Source organism: Lissotriton helveticus, chromosome 5_1 (genome assembly GCF_964261635.1).
Source record: "Lissotriton helveticus chromosome 5_1, aLisHel1.1, whole genome shotgun sequence".
NCBI lineage: Eukaryota > Metazoa > Chordata > Amphibia > Caudata > Salamandridae > Lissotriton > Lissotriton helveticus.
In genome coordinates, this window is record NC_136065.1 from 1,340,288,897 (window position 1) to 1,340,309,012 (window position 20,116).

A 20,116-nucleotide genomic window follows, 5' to 3' on the forward strand; every position below is an offset into this window, starting at 1 on the left:
CTCTTCTAAGCTACAGCTACTCATCTTCCATCTTGAAAGTACAGTCATGTGTTTTTTCTCATACATAATAACGGTTTAGTTGAAAATTGTGCTCACTTGTCAACTCCCGTACCTGCAGGACTTTCAACTTGTGAACACAACAGAGAGGACACAGGACACACTAATTGTTGAATACAGCACCTGTGTGCTTTTCTAATCTTCCTTCTAGGTGTGCTCAATACATTACTCCTGTAAAGCAACCATTGCCCATAAGATACAGAATTTACAGATAGTTCATAGGGGCCACCATGGAGACATTCCAAACAGTTGGCTCATGGGAAGTAGTGCATGAAAGGTGGCTGCCCATGTGCTGGCTGTGGCTGAACCTTACTTATGTGTTTGAGCTGCAGATTCCCCAGTGATGGCAAAGGAGGTAATGTGAGGAGTACAATAATTAGAAGTTATCCAACTTACATATCAAGCCGCAGGTTCTGCTTCTCCTCGAAGAAATAGTCCAGGATGAACTTGCGCACAAACTCGGGGTTCAAAGTGTTGTCGATTACTTCGGTTCTCCCAAACTAGAAAGGAAGAGGCAAACATAAGAGATTAAATTAAAAGGTTGGACAATGCACCAGTGTTGTGGAGTAACACACTTATTCGGTGAGTACAAGACTGCATACATTTTTAAGATTATTCACCTCAAAGTAGTGTGAGCACTCTGTGAAAGCAAAGTGTAAGCCTACTTTGTGTGCCTCAAGAGCCCTGCTTGAGCACCACATCACTGTCATGTGAGTGCAGCATCATGCATGGTTATGCCACCAATTGTGAAAATGCTAAGGGCCTGCCTACAAGTTTTGCGGCGTTGTAGTAGGTCGCTACGCCAGCGCCCCGCTGCAACACAGTCAAACCCGTAGTCAGCCCGCCCGTCGTAATCTGACTGGAAATCAACAGAGATGCTGCACTTTTGTTATCCCGAATCTTGCAACACTAGAATTTGATGTATTTATATTTGCACTTTTCTCTGAAGACAACTGAAAGTGTTCATGAAATAGAGAGCAAGGAAGTTGTGAAGATGCAAGAGGTAAAACAGTGAAGCTGTAAACAGGTGCATCTTTGACAATATTCATTACAATGACGTTGTTGTCTTAACTCTACAGCAATACCACTCTTCACTGCCTTTTAAGCAACTTCGGAGACTCATTATAGTTCTTTCACAGTCTCATTTCAGAACTGAAGCATTTTCAATATTATATAAAACGAAGCCATAGTTGTTGTTTATTTATCTTAACAATTATTGACTAAGCCAATAGTCATGACTTGTAGGCAGCCGCGGCCGGTAGTGGGAGTACCTGCGGGCGGTGACGTGGGGAGGGGGAGGGGCAGGGTGGGGGGTAGTATTGTAGGGATTACAGAATTTACCAGGTAAGTAAACATATAAATTAATAAAACGAATTTCGTTGTGCGCACTGCATCGCATTTGGTGATGCAGTGCACGCAACGAAATTCGTTTTATGTATTTATATGTTCTTATCTGTTAAACTCTGTAGTCCATACATTGCTACCCCCCACCCTGCCCCTCCCCCTCTCCACGACACCGCCCGGCAGGTACTCCCACTACCGGCCCCGGCTGGTTGTAGGTATAATGTTACTTGTTGTGTTATATATCTGGATGCAATGACAGAAACAGCAAAGTATCAGTCGGACGGCACATTATGCTAAGCAGAGATATTTGGCTTACTTGTTTTTGGGCCACGCCCTTAATTACAGCGGCCACGCCCCTTTGAGAGACTCCACCCCTCAGGTTTTTCATCCCACTTAAAGCCCTGCACATTATACAGATAAGTATAATTTGGATAAGAATAGCATGTGTGAGTACATCATTCGAAACAAATGAAATTGTTAATTCAGTCAATATATCGGGCATGGTCAGGCCATCTTGTGGTCACATCGTTGCACTAAGTTCACCTGTTGTAGTGGTAGTGCTGTCTTGTCATAGGGTGGTGGCTGACTTCAATGTTACATCATAAATACTGAAAATGAAGTCCCCTTTCACTAACATGGTAAGAACTTGTCATTTTTTCCCCCTGAAATTATGCAACATGTCAGGAAAATTATGTGAAATTACCAGTAAATTATGCAGAAAGCGCTTTAGGGTACCTCAAATAAAAACTGTGGGCAAGAGCTTACTTAGCATTCACAAATCCCTTTATGCCAGCAGGGGACTGGTTTGCTGAGAACATTTATCTTGCGGCACATTTTCTGCTTGAGCCCGTTTCCCATAAAATATCTTCTGCTCGAGCTAGTCCTCTACAGCAATAATGTGAGTGAAATTTGGCTCTGGCATTATTTGTGACATTTTCATAGTTTGTAAATTGCATGAATCATCCATATTATGAGAGCACAACAGAAATCTCACACAGACCTTGTCAGGACTCCTCATGGAGGCGAACAGGTGATCACTGTAAGGTTTAGTAGCAGGATCTCTTGAGAGCTAAGAAAGATCCCTATCCGATAGCATTCTGATCCATGCAAACACAAAGTACTGTGAGTGTGATTGGAGAAAAAACCTGTGAATTCTTTTGCACTTCAGACCTGTTATTGGCAGTCCAGTTATGTGTTAATGCACTGTGCAGATGGTTGTAGCACCAAGGACTTTTTTTTTACATTATAGTTCACTCCTACCATTGGTGTGAACTGCAAAACAATTTCTGTGGGTGAAAACATTGTTTTTGTGCAAGTACATGCAATTATAGACGCTAATTAATAAGCATGTGGGTCTGCGTGGGGAGCTTTAAGGCTCGGTGATCTGTGAATGTGTGGGTTACTCTGTCAAGTATTGTCTTGGGTATCTGTTTCCTGGGTAAACTGCTGGCGCATGCCTGGGGTCTGTGTGTGTTTGTGTGTGCGTTCACCTGTATGCCTATGTATGTGTTTTACTTAATTCACTTTTGTTTCTTTGAGATCTTTTGCAAATTTATTTTTCAATTATTGCATTTAGATTTGTATTGCTATGGTTCCTGGTTTTCCTTTGATCGCCTACATTAGAGACTAAAAAAGATAGGTCATCCCAAAAAACAGGAAGTGACACTTCATACAGTTTTTTTCTAACCAATACAAATTAGCCGTTGCCTTAGTAACCTAGTTTACTCAAAGTAGGAGGGTCTGTAGAAGACTAGCTAAGGCTGTGACTAGAAGTTAAACAAGCATTGACAAAGCCAATTGGTCTTGCCATTTGTACCTTTTGGCTATGCCAAATGTTTTAGGGATGCTGTGCAGCCTGGCTGAGGAAAAAAAAAGCTTTTGATGTGACTAGCTGCAGCACTTTGTAGGCATGCGCACCACACATGGATGTGCCTACAAAATGACATGTTTTTTTTGTTGATATTATTTACTGATCCGAGCTGGATCGGTAAATTAAAAGAAAAAAAAGTAGCGCAAAACTAGTTTATTTTTTTCAGGTGAGAGCTTGAGCAAAGCAACACTGAGAGCAGGGGATGTTAGTGCATGGCGGAGGTGGTTAGAAGCAACACAGAGGTCTGGCGGGGGTTGGAAGGAACCCAACATGAAGAGAGCATAACAGGGAGTGTGGGAAGAAGGGAAGCAAATGGGCAAGAGAGAGATCTGTGCAACTGGAGTGGAGAAGCACACGAGTGACAAAGCAACGTGAGGGCAAAACCACACCAGAATGAGAACTTCATGGAGGGGCGTCGGAGATGCACAGAGGTGAGAGAGACCAACATGGAGGATGCAGAGAAGGCAAGAGAAGTACATAAGTTATACTGCAGGAAAACACATGCGGCCTTATGGAGTACTTAACCAAAAAGAAATAAGTAGTGCTTGCAAAGTAAGCCGTGAAAGGACCGAAGTAATTGGGCTACGCTTCAGGGAAGAAACAAACACATGAAGAGGGAAGAAAGCCCATAAAAGCCAAAGAATAAAAACCTGCAATTAAGAATGGCAATAAAGAGAACCAATGGTAAGCAGTGGGTGGGCTCGATGCTGAATAGACCTTTTCACCACTATGCAGCTTGCGCTGTCTAGTAGGCAAGACCTAAGATGGGATGTGATACCACGCAGACCCATTATGGTTTCCACCCACCTGTTTTTCTTACAGCCTAGTCTGTATTTTTAAGTCCATGCCATTATAAAAATTGGAAAAAGCAGTTACATTTGATAATTTTTCCTTTTGGAATATAAACCTAAAACAGAAAACACATGAAGAAACCACACAAAAGTTATAGTAGAGATGTCTAAATAATTTCAAAAAGATTATTACATCAGAGGGATATTTGCCATAATAAAAGGAATACTGAGATATTTACACAAATTATTTTTCCCCTACCAACGCTTGGCTCTTCCAACAAAAGGTAAACTAGTGACTAGTATTTTTTAGGAGAGCCTACCAGGCAGTGCACTGAGCATCCCAGACAATGCAGCTGTCTGGTTGCGAAAGACATACAGCGGCTTGCAGCCCGCTTTGCATACCATTGATTGTACTTACTGTCATTCCCAATTGTCTGCTTGTTATTCAAAGGCTTTTCATGCTTCAGGCTGTGTGTCCTACTCATGGAGCATTGGCTCCTCACCATTTCCTTGATTGACAGGCTTCTATGGGTCCACTGCTCGCTTTTACGGAACTGCTGTTTTTTTCTTGGTTAAGCAGTCCATGAGAGTACATGTGTTTTCAGATGCCTCTCTTGTGTGCTTTTCTGCAACCTCCACATTGATCTTCCTCACCCATGTGCTTCTCCCCCCCTGTACTCGTGTTGCTCTATCTCAGATGAGTGCTTCCCCCCTACCCCTGCCCACGGATTCCACGTTCGCTTTCATCTGAGTTTCTCCCTTTGCTTGGTCCTCTCTTGCTTGTGCTGCTTTTACCAACTTGCCCTGCCATGCTGTTTCTCTCCCGAGCGCCATGTTTTTTCACCCTCTACACCCTCTACACCCTCCCTAACCTAGTCCTGCAACCTGCTCATGCTCTTCAGATTTTTTTTTAAATCTCTTATGCGCAACATTCATAAAAAGTGCTTGCTGCTGCTTTTAAAAAAATGTATAAATCCACTTTGATCAGTAAATTAAAATAAAAACACACTCCATTGTCATTCTGTGTGCACTCATGCGTACTACTACAAAATAATACAGTGGCTTTGTCATCATGTGCTTTTTTAATAGCCATGCTCAACAGCAGCTGCTATACTGTACAGCATGGCTAAAAAAACATTGACAAATTCAATAGATCCAATAAGTGAAACCTGTTGCCTTTGCCAATACTTGCTGCTGAAAAAGATAGCAACTCCTGCACTATAGTTATGCATGCAAAAACATGTGTTTGGGAAAGTAACTACACTGATAACATTATTACAGGGAAATCATTTTCCGAGCATCGAAAAATTAGGGTTCCGAAGGTTCAGAGAATGTGTGCTTTTAGTATTTCATGAAGTAAATTCAGCTGACATTTCCGCAATTGATTCAAAATGTAGACTCCATCTTCACAATGAAAAGCGGATCATAAAACAGGCCAACAACAATGAAAGCACAGCAACAACACAAGCAAAACAGAGCTGCTCTACATTTAAAGAGGAGCTATGATCCGCACCAACTGCATGAATTATTAATGTCCAAAATGTATTACACAATGGAATACTTTCTTTTTGCCTTATCATTATTTAATGCTTCTTTTGGAAGACGGGCACAGATTTCTTTTAAGTGGACCCACTCAAATGCCGCCACATGCACCAATCAGAGCAAGGTCCAGTGTCTGCCAATTCCTCTGGTCAAGGATAATCCTTTTGGCAAGAGTTGGTCCTTGGCGGCGCTTTGGACATAGGTCGCTGCCTGTCCTGTCCTCCGGGATGAGATCTAGAAACAGATCAGGTGTAGCCATTCCACATGCAACTAGTCTAGACTCTGTCATATCTCGAGGGACATATTGGTGATTGGACTGCCTGTGAGTGAGTGAGTCAATGAGTGAGTCGATGAGCCAATGGGTGTTTCGATGAGTGAGTGACTTAATGGGCGAGATACTCAATGAGTGAGTCACTGACTGAGTACGCCAGAAAAATTACTACCCACACTTTAGAAAATGAAAGGCTTGACGTGAAGGGCTGTCTAGCGATTAAAACAACCGGGAGCGTCCTAGTCATTTCAACGGAGAACACGTCAGACGAAGCCTGCAGCAGGCATGCCGGATATCCTGGAAGACCTTTAAAGTCACACCGTTCATATCTTAAGGGCTAGAGGTGCAAACGAGAGGACACTACACGTGCCAAGTGAACAGACAGCGCCTACTACTGCAGGAGATACGGTGCCTGAGATGGGGTACATCTAAATGCTTTGTTGAAGAGAAAGAGGGTCTGATCCTGGAAGGCATCTATTGGATACAGTGTTAATTGTAAAGGTCTTTCTTCTATTGGGAGGGAGCAAGAGAGCCGTGGCGTAACAATAGCCCCTGCGGTGTGGGGGGCACCCGAACTCCAGGTGGGGCCCTCCAGCACTGTGCATAGATGGTGGGCTCCAGGCCTGAGAACTCCTGACTGGGTCCGGGGAGTGGGGCTCCACTCTATGTACTTTGCAGGGGACCCTCAACTTTCGCTACGTCACTGCCAGAGAGCCGAGGCTGCACGTCTGAAAGAATGTCCCTTTAGCAAGGGTGGTTTCCCAGCATCATCATTTCATTGATTCTCTATCGCTCTTGGGTGACTGCATGTGACGTCACATGATGCTCTGGCTCAAGCACCGAGGGCTGGATTCCTGATGTTCTCCGGGTTAATGCCGTGTGGGGTTTCGAGTGTACCCCTACTGCCAGGTGGTTTGTGTGCACTCCCACAGCCTTTAACTGCCCCCTTGCATGACCACTGCACAAGCACAAGGTCACTTACATGACAGAGTGCATATCCTCATCACTGCAGACTGCAGGACAGTTTGCAAGACCTTTATCGAACGGAACCCAAGACAAATTAAATGCCAACTGAGTGATAAACAGCCTGACAAACTTCAGCTCCATTTTCATGACAAATGTCTCTAATGTTAAAGTTCAAATCCCCGCAGAGTCTTTCATCCTTCCGAGGTTCATCAAATGAGTCCCTTTGGGTAGCAAAAACAACCATTATCCGTCAATGGCACTGGGAGGTTCCCTTCAAAGGCAAACGTGTACTCTATAAATCAACCTGGTTTGAAATAGAAGTTTTTTGAGCAATGCTCTAAAAACAGTTTTTGATTGGAATGCCCTACAGTCAAGTGTGTCTTGGGGAGTTGTTATTCCTGTAGTCTGCAGGATACAGCATAGTAAAACAGGACAGACTATATGAGAAACCATTGTGGGCAATGCTGTAATAACCTGGGTCAGAATGCGCATCTTGTATGGCTCGAACTCCTGTAATGGAGGGGGAACCCACACCCATGCCCGGCCTTCCAGCTCGTTCATCCATCTCAGCATGTACCTAAAGCCGCCTCAGCCAGCGCTCGGTGTGGAGTGGGAGGAGGGGACGCCTCTCAGTGCAGTCTCGCTAAGGACAGCTTCTGCCGTGAGTGGCAGGCAGCCTTGTATCCCATACTTTACAATGCACCCTTGGCTCTTTCATTGGAGGCCTCTCCTGGCTACTTTCATGTTGTGCTTTGGACTGGCTGCTCTCATACCCGTTCTGTGCTTCCCCACCCCTGAAGCAAAGCTCTTTTACCTTTAAGGTCACATTGAAAAATTACTTGTTTAAAGAAAGGTAGATATTTTGGGGGCATTACAGTGCACACATGTCTGTCGTTAGATATCTGCTTAATATGGGACGCATCCGTTGGAAGCAGCTGTTTTGCACTTTAGAAATACTTTTTCATTCATTCATTCATGTTTTGTGATTGGCTGTCTTGTGTCTTGTCTGTATTTGATAATGTTTTCCCATCCTCCCCCACCTGCCCTCTCCTGCCTCATGGTGGTTGCTACTATTGACTTTCCCAATCCCAGAGACTTTTAAAACCCACCAGCACTGGGAAAGACAAGAGTGGCGACTAGTCATGTGAAAAGTATCAGAAGCAAGGAACTGTTTTCTATACTTTCAAGATGGCCACTGCGTTGCATGATGTTTCATCAAACTATGCAAGGTGATGTCCATCTAGAAGAGATAGAAAGCTACATTTTCCTCTTGCCTCTTTCATCACCTGACACCCTCTTTCCCGCCATTTCACACTTTCAGATTATTTTTCAATCTGCTTTCTTTGTCACAATTTTTTTCTATCTTTCACTTCCTTTTCCTGCTCTGGTTCAAAGCGTGATGAGGAAAAATGTGGATGGTCCTCAAAAAATATTTATTTATTTATGTGGGATTTATAATGCGCAAGACTGCCTCAGCGACGAGGCGTCCCAGCGCAAACCAGAAACCAGAGGAGGAACAGAGAGACCCACAAGCGCCAGAACATCAGATAGTGGGAAACAGCCAAGTTTTTATAGTCTTACGAAACATCAAGAAATTAGAGATGTCTCGAATGTGCGCTGGGAGAGAGTTCCAGAGTTTGGCCGCCAAGATTTTTATTTATTTATTTTAACATTTGTAAAGCGCGACACGAAGGCCCGTGGGCATCTCGGCGCTGAGTAACTGCAATGTTTGGCCAACGAGAGGGCCAGGAGATCATTGATTAAAAAAGCCAAGTTTTAAGGTTTTTTCGGAAAGACCATAAGGAAGTGCTGGACTTAATAGAGTGAGGCAGAGAGTTCCATAGTTTTGGAGCAGCAACAAGGAATCTTCTGTCACCCCAGTTGACAGATTTAGTTCGGGGGATCACCAAGTCCAGGGAGCTGGAAGAACGCAATGCTCTGGATGGGCAGTAGAGGGTAAGGTTCTGAGTAAAGAACGATGGAGCAGCGTTATGTAGCGCCTTATATACCAGGCATAAGGTCTTAAACTTAATCCTCTTCCTCACCGGAAGCCAGTGAAGTTGTTTTATGGTGGGTGAAACCGGGTGGAATTTAGGGATTCGTCCTAAGAGCCTGGCGGCCGCGTTCTGTATGGACTGCATTTTTGTTAACACTCTCTCCTGGGCCCCTAGAAACAAAGCATTACAATAATCTAGGGTAGAGAGCACCAGGGAGCTTACCAGCGTTTTCGCCATGTTTTCAGGTATGAAGGGCAGAAGAGGCCGAACGAGCGCCCCCCAGCCCTTGCTCTCCAAACTCGAGGGACACAGACAAGCCCAAGGTTGGCGGATCTCAAAGCACACCTGGGCATATAGGGCTTCAATAGACCAGATAACTCAATGGGGGCTTGGTGCATCAAGATTTTATGAGAGATGCACAGCAACTTGAACTGAATACGTTCTTCGATGGGCAGCCAATGCAGCTTTGGGAGCACATGCGACACTGACTGGGATCTTGGTAGAGCCACTAACATACGTGCTGCTGCGTTCTGAACCCTTTGCAGGGGGTTTATGCTAGCTTTGTTGGCACCCAGATATAAAGAATTTCCATAGTCTAGCCTGGCAAGAATGGAGGCCTGCATGATGGTTTGGTGCACTCTGGGAGGGAAAAAGCCAAGCAAGGGTCTCAGTCCTCTCAAGAGCCCAAAGCAAACTGCAGCAACAGCTCTTGTCTGTTTCTCGAATGTCAGACCATTATCGAGCCAGACACCCAGGTTCTTTACAGCCTCCTTGGGTAACAGGGCGGGTTGAAGATGGTCAGGCCACCACTGTTTGGACCAGATATCCTGGTCCTTCCCATACAGCAGAATCTCAGATTTGCTGGTGTTTAATTGAAGACAATTAACCTTCATCCAATCCGAGATGACCGACAGATCCTCCTTAAACTTCTCCAGGTTGGTGCGACAATTTTTAGAAAAGGCGATCACCAGCTGGGTGAACGTCAGCGTACGACACCAAGGACAGCCCCCTGCCTCTGGCCACCTCGGCCAAGGGCCTCACGTATAGATTGAACAAAAGCGGGCTCAAAATAGAGCCTTGAGGTACTCCATGGCACAGGGCATGATCCTGAGAGTGAAAAGGTGGCACCGAAACCTGGAAAGACCTCCCTGCCAAGAAGGAGCGAATCCAATCCAGGGCACCGCCCTTGATTCCAACTGCCCAGAGGCGTTCAAGGAGGATCGCGTGCGACACCGTATCAAAAGCGGCACTTAGGTCCAATAGGACCAAGGCCACAGAATTTCCCACATCCAGCCTACTCCGAATGGATTCCGTTAGCGCCAGGAGAGCTGACTCAGTACTATGACGAGGGCGATACTCATGTTGGGAGGAATCATAGATGTTGCGCTCATCAATGAATATGGACAGGATGGAATTCACATGCGCCTCTACCAACTTAGCCATGAAAGGCAGCTGGGATACAGGGCGGTAGTTACCAGGGTCTTCCGGATCCAGTGATGACTTTTTTATCAATGGAATGGCTTTAGCATGCTTCCATGCCCTAGGGACGGAAGCTAGTTTTAAGGACAAATTGGCCAATTCTAGACCTACGGGGGCAATAAGTGACTGGAGCTGGCGGAAGTGGGCAGATGACAACGGGTCGGCTGGAGAGCCGACTTAATTTTAACACATAAGGCCTCAAATTCTTGGGGCAACAGCAAAGGGGAGACTGACAAACAGTTGTCTTCCATATTGTCCGTCCCTACAGGCACAGCATTCTCAGTAGGGGTAGTCTTGTTGGGGAGGCCCTGATAGATCAGCTCCACTTTATTCACAAAGTGGTGTGCTAAAGCCTCGCATTGATGGTTAGAGGTTATGGGGGAGGCACTAGTCACGCCCGCACTCTTCATATTTTTGAGCAAAGAAAAAATGGTCTTGGCGGGATTAGAGCTAGCCAAGATTTCATTGGCTACAAACTCTGCCCGCATTTTGCGGATAAGCTTATGGTATTCCTTAACCACCGCTCGATATACTAATTTTGCAGAAGCCTCATAAGAGCGCCGCCAAGCATGTTCCAGCTGCTTGCACCCCTTCTTTGCCTGAGTTGGTGAGTCAGTGAATCATGGATTCGATGGCCCACGTCCCTTACCTCCCCTTTGGCCGGGATACAGCTATCCAGACCGGCCACCAGCCAATCATGAAAGCGCAAGTGCGCCCCTTCGATGTCTGGGGGAAGCTGGGGTCTGTGCTCTGCTAACCAAGTAGCGAGCATCTCCTGGTCCAGCTTGTGCCAAGGCCGTTTTTCCACAGAGACTGGAGGGGCCCCATCAGCTCTACCCTGCCGCTGCAGAGAGAATGCTATTAATGAATGATCCGTCCAGGTCTGAAGGACTGGGGAGAAGGTTTTTAAACAACTAAGATTGGAAAAGATGGGATCAAGCAAAGGACCCGCCACATGTGTACCCTCAAGGACAAGTTGCGGCAGCTGAAAGGCTTCCAGATCCGATAAAAAACTGGTGATCTCGGTCTTTCCTTCGAGCTCAAGGTGCAAATTAAGATCCCCCAAGACGGTAAAGTTTGCCGCCTTGCTGGCCAATTGTCCAATTTTATTCACTAGGTCATCTCTGAAGTTTCCAGAAGGCCCAGGGGGTCTGTAGATTAAAAGACCGGACATTGTCAGGTTACAGCTAAGCTTGATTTTAAACAGAGCGCTTTCACTGCCCGCTATTCCTTCCTTAGTCAGGCTGACAGCATAGGCTTCTTTAGTCACCACAGCAATGCTACCCCCTCTCCCCCCCTCTCTGTTAATGCTATTTAAAGTGTAACCATCGGGGAGGGCTAGCCATGGCTCTGCCACTGTTTCCTGGGTAAGCCAGTTTTCTGTAAGAAAAAGTGCATCTGGGCCCTCATCTATTAACAGATCAAATACTTCTGCATGGTGTCTCACCAGCGAGCAACAGTTGAGACTAAAAAACGTATATTCGGTGCAGTTAGGTGGGCATAGAGGCTGCTCCCCTGGATCCACCTTAAAAGCACACTCCTAAGTGATATGTAGCAAAGCAATACGATTATTTAAAGCAGAGGCTCACGGTGTCACCCCATGTGACGGTGTCACCCAACCCATTACCCGGCCGCAGGCCAAGATTATAATTAGGCTGCTGTACGACGTCAGCGTCCAGACGTCAATGACGCGCAACTTCCCAAACGTCACTCACGCAAGGAGCGCCGGAAACCTTTTGCCTGATCCACTGAACCCAGCCCCGCTGGATGGTTTAGCTCCCGGGGATCGACCCCATATTTTCCTGATTGTGCCCCCACACCATGGCTCACAGACAGGGGCCTCCGAGACCGGCCAGTGTAAAGTTGCTGCTTTAATAACCAGCGGACTGCTTAGTAGGTTCTGGTAAGTATATTTATTATTTCAAACAAGCTCAACTGTGAGGAGCGCCGGCCGGCGCTGCCGTTACCTTCAGTCTCTCGGCGCGCAATCGGGAGTGCGCGCGCAGCGCGCCAACATGGCCGCCGCACGTCACGCAGACGTGACGTGCATAAACTAGAATGCATACTCTACATATCTCCCCCTTTTAATCAAAGTTTGCTGAGTCACTTACAGTCCAATGTCCACTTCGAAATCTCGAAACCTGGAGGGCCTTACCACCGGCCTTCCACTTCTTGTAACCTTGACCGGGTTCTCCATAGTCTCTTGGCTCCGCGCCTCTTGGCCTTCTGCTCCCTCGGTTACAGCTCTATCTTCAATCGTGCCTCTCTCAAACATGTCCCTTTCCGTACATAGTCTTCCATTCTCTTCTTCCTCTTCACTCTCCATTCCGATTCTTCCTCCGCCTTGCTGCTCGCAGGCTTCTTGGCTCATCTCCGCGTTCGATCCTTCCGTGTCTTCCCATTCGGTTCCATGTTGCTCCCAGCCCAAAACCTTATTGCACCTAGCCATCCGGTCCTGGGACCACACGTTTCCATCACTCAGCAAGGCAGCTCGATCATACACATCCACGACTTGCATCGGCTTGCTGTACTTGCTGTCTCCTTTCTTCTGTAGAGTGGCCAACTTTACTCTCACCCACTCTCCTTTCTCCAATCCTGTACTTTTAACATTCCTCCGTTTGTTGTAGTGATTACTGTAAATTGTCTGTGCTCTTTCCAGGTTGGCCCGCACCACTGCAGGGGACCATTCGCTGGTGACGACCTTTTCCTTCCAAATCCTGTTGTCATGAGTGAATGGTTCACGTCCCCTCAATATTTGGAATGGGCTGTACCCCGTGCCGGTGGGGGTTATTCTGTAAGCCCACACCATGTTCTCCAACGCCTTTTCCCAACTCTGCCCACTGGATATGGCGGCTTGTATGGCTCCCATCACTACTCTGTTAAACCTCTCCACTAAGCCGTTACCGGCCGGATGGTAGATCGCCGTGTGCTTGACGGTGATGCCATTTCTTTGCATGAACTTGTTCCACCTTTCCGACGTGAACTGGGGCCCATTGTCACTCAAGATCGACTTGGGTATTCCTTCCCTGGTGAAGGTCTCTGACAGAAACTTTACAATGTTTTCTGTGTCCATGGACTCATCTATTTTCACCTCCGGCCACTTTGAATATCGATCCATAAGCACACACACATATTTCTGTGTGCCATGGTCGTCTAGAACAGGTCCCAAAATGTCTATCGATAGTTCTTCCCATGGATTCGAAGGAGGGTCAAACTTCCCTATTGCTGGTCTCATGGGTTTTAAGGTCTTATCTGCCCGTTGACATTGAGGACATTCCCTGACATGTCTTTCAGCCCTTATGTCCATGCCTGGCCACCAGTAGTTTTGTTTTGCCCTCGCCTTTAGTTTTCCTATGCCTAGGTGTCCTTCGTGTAGCAAGTCCAACAGTTTCGAGGTGAGGTTCCTGGGGGGGATCACCTTATCTCCTCTGTAGACGAATACCCCCTTGTCCCCTACTGACAGTTCTTCTCGCACTTCAAAGTACGGTTTGAGGCTCGCCCTCACGTTCCTTTTCTCAGTCCATCCTTGAATAATGTTCTCCTTTACTTCCTTCATGTCCGTATCTTCCTCATAGGACTCTGTCCATTCTTGTAAGCTTATCAACTTTTCTTGGTCCTCTATGAGAGCTACCAACTCCCCTTTGCTCGCCGGGTCTTCCTCTCCAGGTTCCATGGCAGCAGCCCTACTCAGGTAATCCGCTACTCGGTTCCGGTTCCCGGGAATGTACTCCACGTCATACCTAAACTCGAGTAACTTTAGTGACATCTTGGATATTCTGGGAGTAGCACTGGCGTGTCCACTCGAAGTCAGCACCTTCACCAATGGCTTGTGATCTGTTTTGAGTAGGAAACGTGTTCCCCACAAAAATTGCCGAAATCTCGCCATGGCCCACACGACCGCCAGCATCTCCTTCTCAATCACGCTGTATTTGCTCTCTGTATCTGTCAGTGCCCTGGACGCAAAACTGATTGTCTCCATTTCTCCTCTTCCTCTGTCTTGCATGAGCACAGCACCCAGGCCCTTGTCGCTGGCGTCCGTTGTCAGTACGGTGGTGCCTTGTGGGTCGTAGCCCTTGAGAGGGACAGCTCCTATGACATCCCTTTTGATTGCTTCAAACTCGGCTTGTGCTTCCGGTGTCCATTGGAACACAGTGTTTTCCCTGGTCAGCAGCCTCATGTTGTGGGTCTTTGAGGCGAAGTGGACCACAAACTTGCTGTAGTACTCCGCCATCCCCAAGAATGACCTGACTTCTTCCTTGCTTCTGGGTGGCGGAGCTTCAGCGATGGCTTTTACATTTTCCGACTTAGGGGTAACACCCTGTTGTCCAATCTCGTGTCCTAGGTACGTTACCGACTGTAGGCCCAACCGACACTTCGTCCACTCCGCTGTGAGTCCTTTGGTTTCTAGTGTCTGTAACACGTGTCCCAGCTTCTGATCATGGTCATGCCTGTCTCGCCCCATCACCAGGATGTCGTCCTGGAAATACTGGACGTCCTTGCAGTCTCTGAATAGTTGGTGCATCATCTTCTGGAAAACTGCAGCCGCCGAGGCCAGCCCGAATGGCATGCGGCAAAACTGGTAACAACCAAACGGGGTGATGAAGGACGTGAGACTTTTGCTGTCCGGGTGGAGTGCTATTTGGTGATAGGCCGATGTCAAGTCAATAGTGGAGTACCACCTCACTCCTCTGGTCTTGGCCAACATTTCTTCGATTCTGGGGAGAGGGAACTTCTCCACCACGATATTTTTATTAAGTTCTCTCAGGTCCACACAGAGCCGGACCTTCCCGTTGGGCTTCATCACGACCACTAGGGGCGCCAACCATTCTGCGCAGGTTATCGGTTCTATTATTCCCTTCTTTTCCAACTCCTGCAGTTCTTTCTGGACCGCCTCTCTTACCGCAATCGGCACATTTCTCACTTTGTGAGCCACCGGGATGGCCCCTTCCTTGAGCACGATCTTGTGTTGGAATTTTTCCATCCGTCCCACCGTGCCTCCGAACACCTTTGGATAGTTCTCCTTCCACTTATTCAAGTCCGGCCATTCCTCTTGTTCTGTGAGTAGTATTTGCTCTTTTCCTCCTGGATCCAATATTATCCCTAGGTCGCCCTGGTCTAGCCATCCTAGGACGGAGGGTCCTTTCTCCGCAATGTACAGCTTGCACCATGCTGATCGGCCCCTAAATTTGAACAACAGGCGTCGGAACCCCACCATTGGAATGCGATCGCCATTGTAGGTGACTGGCCGAATGTCTAGTTTCTCCAGCTCTGGGCCCAACTTGGGTCTGAACGTTTCTTCCCACACTGCCCTCTGGATGATGGTGAAAGGGGATCCAGTGTCAGCCACTACAGTGATGGCGATTCCTCCCATAGACATGTCCAGAATTGGTTTCGTGGATTTCTTCCCTTCTACACTTAGTACTTGGTCGTATATGCATAACACGGTGACCACCTCTTCCTCTGCGATCTCCTCTAGATCTTCTTCGCCTTGGTCTATGCTTTTCACCATTTCCTTGGGATTTTTCTTCCTACACACCTTTTCATAGTGGCCCAAGATGCCGCAGTGCAGGCACTTGGCTCGGAACGCAGGACATCTTCGATCGCGCGCGTCGTGGGACCAACTGCCGCACCTGTAGCACGATTTCTTGCCATCGTTGCCTGCTTGCTTTCCTTGCCATCTGTTGGTTCCTCTGGCCACTGGGTCTTTGCCTCTCTGGTCCTTCCGGTGGTCTCCCTCTTGTATCCTGTTCACCATCGTAGGGGGTGCTACCTCTTTCTTGGTCGCCTCAGCACATCTCCTTGCGAGTTCCGCCCTTTTTACGATGACCATTACATCTTTGAGTGTGGTTTCGCCGCTTGCCCATAAGTTGTCCTGGACATTTGTGCTTGTGGTATGCATCACAATCTGGTCCTTTATAAATTCGTCTTCCCACAATGCGTATTTGCACGGGGCAGCTAACTTCCTCAAGGCCGCCACATACTCCTCAATATTTTATCCAGCCCGTTGTCTTCTCTGCTGGAAGTTAAACCTGTCCACCGATACACAGATAGTGGGGCGATAACGTTCATCCAGATCTTCCAATGCATGTGCATATACATCCTTGTCGACGTCATCCCTCTTTTTGGGCACCAGGCTCTTGTAAATCCTGAGACCCTCTGGTCCCAGGTTCAGTAATAAGATCCGTTTCTTCCTTTGGGGGGTGAAGGCCTCTTCATTCTCATCCTCCAGGACCCCTATGAAATTCTCTATGTATTCTTTCCAGTCCTCCCATTTCATCAGGGGGTCCCCTGGTTTCGGTAGGAATTGCACCGACGCAATCGCATAGCCTGCTGGCGTGCTCATTCTCACCTCTCTGGTCGCTGTCGCTTTGACGTCTCTGCTAGTGGGACTTCCTGGGGTACTGTCCTTTACCTCTGTGTTGGTATCTTCCTGGGGACTCTCAGTGCTAGTCCCCGCCTCCTCCTCTTTGGTAGCCAGCGCTGTTTCTCCCGGGGACGGTGTGGTGGGAAGGTTGGCACCGTGGGTATCTCCTGTGGGGCGTGCTGCTGCCTCTCCGGCCTCTTCGCCGCCTCTCAGTGGTCTATGGCTCTGCCACGCTCCTCAGCTTGTCTAGTGGCTCAGCTGTGCCCCCTTTTATGCCCTCCGCTGTGTGGACTGTGTGGGGTAGCTCTGCATCATGCTGTTGTTGCATATATATATATATATATATATATATATATGGGTTGCCTACCCTGCTGCTGTCCACGTGGGGGTCCGTTTTTTTCTTTGGGGAGGTCAGCTGGAGCCTCCCGTCCTCGTCGCCACTGTAAAGTTGCTGCTTTAATAACCAGCGGACTGCTTAGTAGGTTCTGGTAAGTATATTTATTATTTCAAACAAGCTCAACTGTGAGGAGCGCCGGCCAGCGCTGCCGTTACCTTCAGTCTCTCGGCGCGCAATCGGGAGTGCGCGCGCAGCGCGCCAACATGGCCGCCGCACGTCACGCAGACGTGACGTGCATAAACTAGAATGCATACGCTACAGCCAGGGCCCGTGGGACCTCGTGTACAGACTGAGGTAAGGAGCGGAGCGCGCCTGTTTCCTGTACAAAGGGCAAATCCTCACTCTTAGACTTCACTTTCGCTGGACAGCCAATTCCCAGACTCGTGCTCCTGTACACATGCACGATATAAGTAGCTTAACTTACAGTAGAAACCCAAAATAGATTTAAACTGCATGCAACTCGGTACAATACCATAACTGCAGGAATTCACCGAAATAGTACAAAGTAAGCCTCGCTCTTGTCATTTCTCATTCTGTTTTTATATCTCCAGATTCAAGGTAATTTTTGTAGGCCTGTGGCGGAAGCAGTTGTCTCTTCTCATGGCAACCTAATTTTCTGCTCTTGAGTACCCGACCTTCTGTTTTTCAGAGGTTAAACGTTGTCCCGTTTGTTTGAATTTATGTGAAGTGCATTTCCGAGGCAGCTTTGTTATCTAATGTCTTTGATATCTCCTGTTATTCCTGTTCTGACATTAAGAGGTAACTGGGGTGACTACTTTTTTTAATTAAAGAAGCGTTTATAAAGTGTGAGTTAAAGTTAAAAGTGGCTTTTTATTACGAGCTTGAATTCTCTAGAGTTTTCACCGTGTTTGTGAAACAAGCAATTTATGCATCCTAAAAATCATGGAATATGTGGTTGTTAGCAGGGGTTAGGGAAATGTGCACGGTTTGCTGTTGCATAATTACACAGAATTACTGCAGATTTGCACCAAATTACACCTAAATGCACAAAATATGAATCCACCATTTCATGCTATATTTAAGAGGATGCCGGCTTTCACAATATTAAGCAAGATCAGTGAGATTTTCCAGTGTGTTCCACATCTTCTAAATACAAACGCTTTCCCGTGAGTTGCACACTCTCCAAATGCAAACATTCTGAGATGGATTTAGCAAAAGAACCTTTATAGTTATCTGTGCAACTGTATTCTTTAACTATCAAACCCACTATCTTAATAAGAGCTGTTGCATCTGGAACCCATTTCTTGGTTGGTAATTAGGCCGCCTGGTAGCTACTACCTATATAGGAACCTGTCAGCACCCATGCATAGTGGCCAAAATGTTGGGGCTTGTAGATGTAAATTGTGTTCTCAAGAATAAACCGAATGCTGGAAAAGTAAATCCTTAAAATAAATGCTTATGGTACAGTTACAAGTTAGTTAAGTAACGGCTGTTGTAAGGTGCGTGTTTCAGCGCCAAGATAATGATGCAAAGTGTTTTGAGGCCACTCTCTCTTTCAAGTTGTGAGAAAACAGTCCTAACAGGCAGTTATTTCAGCCGTGTTTGTGTGTACTGGCGTGGCTCCTTAATTAATGGCTTAGTGGCAGTATCCTAACATTGGAGCTGGAGGTCTCCCCCCTATTAATAATGTGTGCTGTTCTCTCTCTTTCATTCCAGAATCCTCTCGTGTAATAATCCTATTATCAGGAAATGTTCGGCCTCTCTCTGGTGCTGTCAGCCTGTTTTGCTGCAAACACAGAATGTTTTTTTTTTGCTGTATTTTGCACCTCTCAGTCTGAGCCAGGCTTCACTTTTAACAGCCTGGCTTGGTGGTGATTCAATTGACCCTGCTGTTTTTCCTATCCAGAACTGTCTTCTGTTACTTTTATGTCCGTGTTCCCCCTTGTCTTTTGAGTCTGACATGCCACTATGTCGCTCTGGGAAGTATCCGACATCAGACATTTTTTTTTTAACCCAGACATGTGTGTACAGTAGGGAGAGTCAGAGTGTATTCAGCAGAGAGTGGGGGAAGGGCAAGGATGGTGACTTCGTGGGCTTGTTTTCTGCTCTGAAAGAGTCCTTGGTGTGCTGAGGATTGTGTCAGTGCGTGCTTGGGCCCGACTGACATAAATCAGTATGACAGGGCACATTTAAGTTCCAGTGCTCGGCAGGTATCCTCAGCAGAACCAAGGCCAGCATGATTGAGAAAGACTAAATTAAACGTTCTGTTAACCCTATGATTTTTGTTCTGTGGAGAAGCGTGGCTCAATGGTTAGAGCGGCAGACCCTGATGCAGAGGTCTGGCCGGGACCAGGGTTCAATTCCCGCCTCGGCGGCTCTTGGACTCAATTTCCCCGGACCTGATAATTCTCGCCTCGGTGCCTAGTCTAATCAAGGGTCCCACTCTGTGACTCTGGGCAATAGCTTGCTTAATCTCCACAACGGCCCCAGCAGCGCTTGGATGCCTGGCTTCACCTTGGGGGTGCCCAGGAGTGGACATTTCACAGGAAAGCCAGGATGGGTTCCACAGCGGTATGAATACAGTGCTACGAGACCTCTGGATAGAAGTGCGCTATATAAAATACAAACACATTTACACATAACACATATTTAGCTAATGTGGCAGTGAACGCTGACGTGGCCATCATGGCGACCAACGCTTTTAATGCTTCGACCTTCAAGTATGTGTTCAACCCGCGATTCTGCTTGGGGATTTATCCAGAAAAGATTTCATTTGTAGCCACAGGATATGTAGATTTTGCTTTTGTTCTCATATTGTCATTCTAATGGCCCTGGCAAGCTGTCGCATTTTGCTCATCTTGCACAAACATAAAAAGAAAATGGATGCTGTCAGGACCCTGGATCAGGGCAACAGTGCAGAGATAAAAGCAACAAAAACCGTCATTGTTTTGGTCTCATTCTACTTTAGTCTTTATGGCATTGATAACACGATATGGCTGTACCACACTGTAGTTAATAAGATCAATGCTGTTGTGTCGGATATTAGTGTCTTCTTTACCACGTGTTATGGTGCTTTA

At 46.9% G+C, this 20,116-nt stretch overlaps 1 protein-coding gene across 3 annotated transcripts in view; it reads right to left on the reverse strand.

Moving 5' to 3' along the window:
- LOC144755373 (copine-5) overlaps window positions 1–20,116 on the reverse strand; it is a 1,407,230-nt gene that overhangs the window by 747,174 nt on the left and 639,940 nt on the right. For all 3 annotated transcript variants that reach the window (XM_078644209.1, XM_078644208.1, XM_078644207.1), the window contains one exon: window positions 454–557. In XM_078644209.1, coding sequence (XP_078500335.1) covers window positions 454–557 — 104 coding nt within the window. The remainder of the gene's footprint in view (window positions 1–453; window positions 558–20,116) is intronic.